This window comes from Prinia subflava, chromosome 2 (assembly GCF_021018805.1).
Source record: "Prinia subflava isolate CZ2003 ecotype Zambia chromosome 2, Cam_Psub_1.2, whole genome shotgun sequence".
Lineage (NCBI taxonomy): Eukaryota > Metazoa > Chordata > Aves > Passeriformes > Cisticolidae > Prinia > Prinia subflava.
The window spans coordinates 111862812-111868811 of record NC_086248.1 but is presented as its reverse complement, the minus strand read 5'-3'; the positions used below and the strand labels follow the sequence as shown (position 1 = coordinate 111868811).

Here is a 6000-nt window from a genome sequence, read left to right as displayed (position 1 = left end):
GGCGCCTCGCCCACCCCACGGCTCTAGGAAGCGCCGCAACCAATCGCCGGGCGTCTTCGCGCTGACAGACGGCCGCGCTGACCTATGGAGAAGCCTCTCCTCAGAAGGAGCCCAGCCTTCTCGGAGTCTGTGACCAATCAGAGCAGAGGGGGAGATGGGGGGCGGGAGATGAGGAGCTGCGATCCCCTCTTCCCTCACTACCTCCCCCCTCCGCTGCGCGAGATGATTGACAGGCACAGTACCCAATGGCCTGCGGAGGGCCCGCGGCGCGGCCAATGGCGCGGCGGGGACGGGCCGCGGCGCGCGGCGGGGGCGGGGGAGCGGCGGGCCGGGTGAGGCGCGGCGCAGCGCCGGCAGGAGGGCGATGGTGGCGGCGTGAGACGCGCTGCGACCAGCGCTGTCTGCCCGGCCGGCGCGGAGAGCGGCGGGGGAGCGGTGCTCGCCATGAGGCTGCGGGAGGACGCGGACAGCCGCAGGGCGCTGCCGGCGGCGGGGCTGCTGCAGTAATGGGCAGCGGCAGCGCTGACTCTCGCCTGCCGTGTGGTGCCAGCGCGCCCGCCCGGCGGGACCGCCCGCGAGGAGCCGGCGGCAGGTGAGTGCCGCGCGGGGAGCCGCCCGTCCCCTCACGGAGCCGCCGCTCCCCTCCTCGCTCCCCGCCGGTGGCGTTTTAATTTTTAAACGGCGCCGGCTCCCGGCCAAGGGCGGGGGGCGCTGCCCGGCGGGCTGGGCGCGGAGGTGACACGGGCTGCTGAGGCGGAGCAGGGCGCTCCTCGCCCCGGGGCTCCGTGGGCACCCCCCGCCCTGGGGCCATCCTGCTTCAGGTAGCCTCCTCTCCAGCTTTGATGCCATCCTACCCTGACTTCTCGCCAGCTGCGGCCAGCTTGTGCTTCCCTGTATTCCTAATGAAGAGGCTTTCCCCCCTGCACCCGGCGCAGATGCTGCTTTCCTTTCGAGGGAGCAGACCCACCTGGGTTTCTGCTCTCCCTTTTCACCTCCCTGATGATCATTCCTCAGCGCAGGATGGACAGACATTTCCATCTCAATATGATGCAGCGAGGAAGATGGGGAATCCTGGGTAGCCAGGACCCGGGAAATGCCCCTTCCTCGTCCTCGTCCTCCTCACCCTGGCACAGGCGTTTGGGCAGCAACACTCTCTTTCTGTCTGTTCGACTGATCCTTCTCTTTGGGCATGGAAAGGAGAGCGGGAGGTGTGCTAGAGGAAACAACTGTTACACCTTTTGTCATCAAGACAAAGAACTTCATCTCCCCGTGTCCCTCCCTCTGGGTGCATGTTGGCAGTACCTCAGCCACTTTGCGTTGCTTCCCGGAGATGCTTCACAAGGATTTGGTGTGGCTCTGAGCTGCCTTTTTTTGTTGTCGTTGCCAGTTGTGATGCTGCTGCTATTAGGATATGTTGATACGTTTCCGAACAGTCTCGTGGTTTGAATTCCTGAAATTGCTGCAGTATTTTTATTTATTTATTTTATTGGGTTTGGGGAGGGGGTGGGGGGGTGTGGATGAGAACAGGAAGGGGCTGCGTTCTTTTGGGTGATTGTAGTTGTTTGAAAGGTACGAGATCACGTGCAATTGCAGCACTTAGTATGAACTGTGTTAACCAATGCCTTCTCTCCCTGTCTTATTTGTCTTCCAGTCCTGCGATCTTCCCTTCGTCTACTGCGTGAAGAATGATGATTCCATGAGAGGACTTCCTTTCCATTCCCTGCCTACTGCTACTGCGTGCTGCTCCTGGCCAGTGATGAGCCATTCTGCCAGACTGGGATTTACCCTGAGGAGGGGCGAGGCAGAATATGAACTGTAGACATCCCGTCAAGTTTCTCACACACTCTTTTTACTGTGTCTGTACATAAATCCGCGAGTATCAAGCACACACGCTCTTTGAGACCTACGTTGGCATTCACACAGTTGCTGCTGTGTGAGAGGACTGGCATTCCTCACCATCATGGCTTCAGTTTGGAAAAGACTGCAGCGTGTTGGGAAACATGCATCCAAGTTCCAGTTTGTGGCCTCTTACCAGGAACTGATGGTTGAGTGCACCAAAAAATGGTAAGAGGCAGCTCGTGTTGCTGTAAAAAATGATGGAGTAAGTTGCTGGTGCTGAAATAGGAAGGATGTTGCTGTGTGTTGTGTGGTGGGTGCATTGCTCTTGCATCCCCCTTACCTTCCCTAGCCAGCCCAGTGCAGAAGCAGCTGTGTGAGCTGCTTGTCTGAGGGAGTGCTGCCTTTGCTGCATGGTTACCTTGGACCTGCTGGATTTGTTCTGTACTATTGATTTTCTAGGCTGGTGTTGTTTGTGCCTCGCAGAGGAGGGTGCGTTGGTTAGCTCACATCTGTGGCTTGGTGCGGTTTTGGTTGTCGGTTTGGGGTTTTTGCTGGGGCTGTTTTGTTTGGGTTTTATTTATTTATTTTTTATATATTTCCCCTGAGCTCTTTTCCTGCTGCCAGTTCAGGTTGGTGATGCTGAGGGTTGTCTGCTGACACTGGTGGTGCTTGATGGAGGCACTGGAGGCCAGTCCTGGACATGGTGCTCATGGGCCATATGGGTTTTAATGCCCATTTTGATTTGTGACTTCCTTACCTGAGGAGGTCGTGGTTCTCCTTCTTCTCTTCCTGTGTTTCCTTTCCAGCTTTTAACAGGAAGGGGCAAGAGGCAGGTCCTTGGGAGTTGCCTTCAGGTGTTTGTTTAGTCAGACAGCAGTTTTATGTGATGGTGGTCCAGTTGGATGGCTTTGGAGCTGGCCAGACAGCAGTTAGTGGTGTGGGTCTGGCACAGCATCTTTCCTTAAGCAAAATAAGCTTAAATAAATCTCTGCTAGGCAAGACTGGAAGCAGCTTTTAAATAGGCAGAGGAAGATCTCCATTATATAAATACTTAACTGCTGTTTTATATGTTTGGAATATTGATATTACTGACATAATTCCTCACATTAATGTGAGCATGTAGTGTCAGGGGATGAAGAAAATGCTTTCCAGACCTTGTGGACTGAGCTGTTCAGATTGCCTTGTAATAAACTGCAGCCTCCTCTCTAATAGTTGGCCTTTCTTCTTGTTGGCAAGTTTGGCACTTGCATTGGCTGCTTTCACTGCTTATGAGTAATTGCCTCTACAAATTTAAATTCTATCTCTTGGAGTAGGAAATCTCTGTCAAATATGCTGGAAGGCTGTACACTGCTCTCTCTTAAAGGAGCACTGTCAGGTTAAACATGTTGGAGTTTTTTAGCGAGTTGTCTTCATGCCTAGAATGTTTAAGAAACAGAATTGTTTTCGAAGTTGAACTTGCTTTCACAGAGTAAACTACAAATGGAAACGTGGCAGAGGTTGAAATAGGCTGTCCTGATTTTCTCATGGGATCTGCCGTCCCAAAGAGGCCAAGGAGTTTTCCACAGTAATTTCAGTTGATCAGGTTTATTTCAGCAGTTGGGTTTATTACTTACTATGTTCTGTTTGCATGAACTAGGCTGTTTTAGGTTTCATTTTCATTTTCATTCTCTCATTGCTGAGCATTTACAGAATGCTTCAGCACTAAAGTATAAATCCTGCAGGGGAATGTTGGCATTGGAATTGCAGCTAACCTTTCCTTGGTTCAAGAAAAAGTCATACACAAAAGTACTCCTGTGAAGTATTTTATTATTTTAGAATCAGGCAGCTTATTGGTTAATCATAACTGAGAGTGCCCACCTAGCAAAATGTCTGTGTCCAAAGCAGTGAGAGAACCATTCAAAACCTCAGATATCCAATTAATTTTTTGCAAAAAGGTCGTACTTCTGAACCTTCTTGAGTTTAAATATAGACAAGTGCAGTGCTTGTGTTGGTTATTACAAAGGAACAGTGTGGTGGTGAAATGTGGATGAATTCTAGGAAAAATCACAATAGGGAAAAACATAACTCACAAAGCCCTTTGCCTGTAAGCTTTTTGATTCTGCTTCCTGTTATTTTGAGAACCTTAACAAAAATGTTCTTTGAGAATGCAACCTAAGATATTATATTGCTGCTGTAAATCAAACTTCATAAGCCAAACTTCTACAGAAACGAAGGGTTAAATGTTTCTGTATTTTGAGAGCCTCCAACTAAGTGTTTCCCTAACTCTGGAGAAGATACAGTTCCTGTGCATGCCAGCAGGATCACTGCTTCATCTGTTTCTGAGTCTTGCCTCTTGGGTTTGGCCCATGTGAGAACAAAACACAAGAAATGAGCTCCATATGCTGTTCCTGCTGAAAGCACTCAATATATATTAAGTGTCAGTGCTGTAGTTTGTAGTTTGTTTGATTGAAATGTAGTAAGCAGTAAGTTATTTTAATGTACTGGCATTTTAACAATGCAGTGTTTCTGGAGGAAAAGAATGCTCCATTCATATTTTAAAGTAAATGACAACACGGTCATAAGCACACTGGAACTGAGAAGTGTCTGTGAGCAGGGATTGTGCACGACCAAAACAGCCTGTGTGCCTCTTTGTGAACTGCTGTCTTCTCTTAGGTTTGCATTTGTCTGACTCTTCAGAAAACAACTTGTGTGTTAGAATATTTTTGTACTGATTGTGGATGGTTTGCAGGGTTGGGTCAATTTCTGGTTGGTTTCAATACTCACACTTGTATTGATCGGATTTTTTGTTTGTTTTTGTTTTTAAATTTAGTCTTTAAAATAGCCCCTGCTCTTTTTTTTTTTCTCAGATTCTCCTGGCACTGTGAGAAGTTGCCACTTCTGTGGTGTTGCTGCTTCACTTTTTTTAAAGGATTATCTCTAGGTACAGCAGCATTTGGCCAGATAGGACTGAAACCTTTCCTTGCTTTTTCTCCTGTCTATAATTTCTGATTCTTGTCCCTACGAGTGGTTACAGCCAGCCAGTCTCAAATGATTGCTTTTCATGGTGGTGTGTTTGGGGGAGATAGGTCATGATGGAGTGTCCAGTGTTGTCACTGTTCCTTATTTTTCTGATAATTAACAGGACTGAGTCACTTCTGTGGCATTTTGGCAGCTCCCACTGACCCAGACCTAATTATTGTGGCTGCTCAGTACTTTTGAAAAATTGAACAGTTGGTTTATTTAGAACCTTTCATTAAAAATAAATAAACAGATGTAGTCTTGGTCTTTAATATGGATTAGTGACTCCTGCGACTGCAAAAACATAGTACTTTACATTAATCATATAAGTAGTTGATTTTTTTTTGGAAGATGCTTGCTTGAAGGTGCTGGACTGCGTCATCCTCCATTTACCCTTGGACTAAGCTGGGGCAGCTCAGGATTTTCCACACAGCCTCAGCAGTGGAAGGACCACGTGTGCCAGGAGGGAGTTTATTCAGTGCCCATGCTCAGAGTCATTGAATAAAACCAGAAACCAGTCTCACTCGTTGTGCTTAGGCTTCTGCAGGAACAGCTGTGTTTCCTGCCCTGTGCTCTCAGGGCAGGAGTGTGCTGGGCATCCCTGGCAGCTGCAATGCTGTGACTCGTGCACAGACCCAGCCCAGTTGCCTGAGCACTGGTGTCAGGCCCTGTTTGGGATGCTTTGGGTTCCCTGCCAGTTTGAAGAAGCCCAGGTCTCCTGTTGGTCCTGGTTCAAGCTGCCAGCCTGGCGTGAGTCTCTTGTGTACCTCGGGGCTGCCCAGCTGCTGGAGGCCTCTGTTGAGGCAGCTGAGTCAAGGCTTGTCCGAGATCCAGGCTCAGCAGAGGAGTAAACTTCTCCATTGGACCAGAGATCAGTTCCAGTACTTGGACCTGAAGCTCTGATAGCAGTTTTATAGAGCTGCTGGCACATCTACTGCTGAACTCATGAGCTCTTCAGGGTGGTTTTTTTTGTTTCCTTATTGTTGTGTGATCTCTCACGAGTCAAGGACTGAATAGAGGCTTCAAATGTAATATTGACTGGCTTCCACAGAGTGGCTGGACTCAGAGAGTTGAGGTTACCAAGTTCTTAACTTGTCATTGTTCATTGGATGCTTTTATAAGCAAGAAAGCTGCTTACCTGAACATAGGTGCTAACTGCTTACA

The 6000-nt window shown here is 48.9% G+C and overlaps 1 protein-coding gene across 6 annotated transcripts in view; it reads left to right on the top strand.

The window, feature by feature from the left end:
- Nucleotides 1-314: 314 nt before the first annotated feature.
- Nucleotides 315-6000, top strand: part of EHBP1 (EH domain binding protein 1) — a 204652-nt gene continuing 198966 nt past the window's right edge. For all 6 annotated transcript variants that reach the window (XM_063391613.1, XM_063391615.1, XM_063391611.1 and 3 more), the window contains exons 1-2: nucleotides 315-592; nucleotides 1652-2064. In XM_063391613.1, coding sequence (XP_063247683.1) covers nucleotides 1961-2064 — 104 coding nt within the window. In that variant the 5' untranslated portion in view covers nucleotides 315-592; nucleotides 1652-1960. The remainder of the gene's footprint in view (nucleotides 593-1651; nucleotides 2065-6000) is intronic.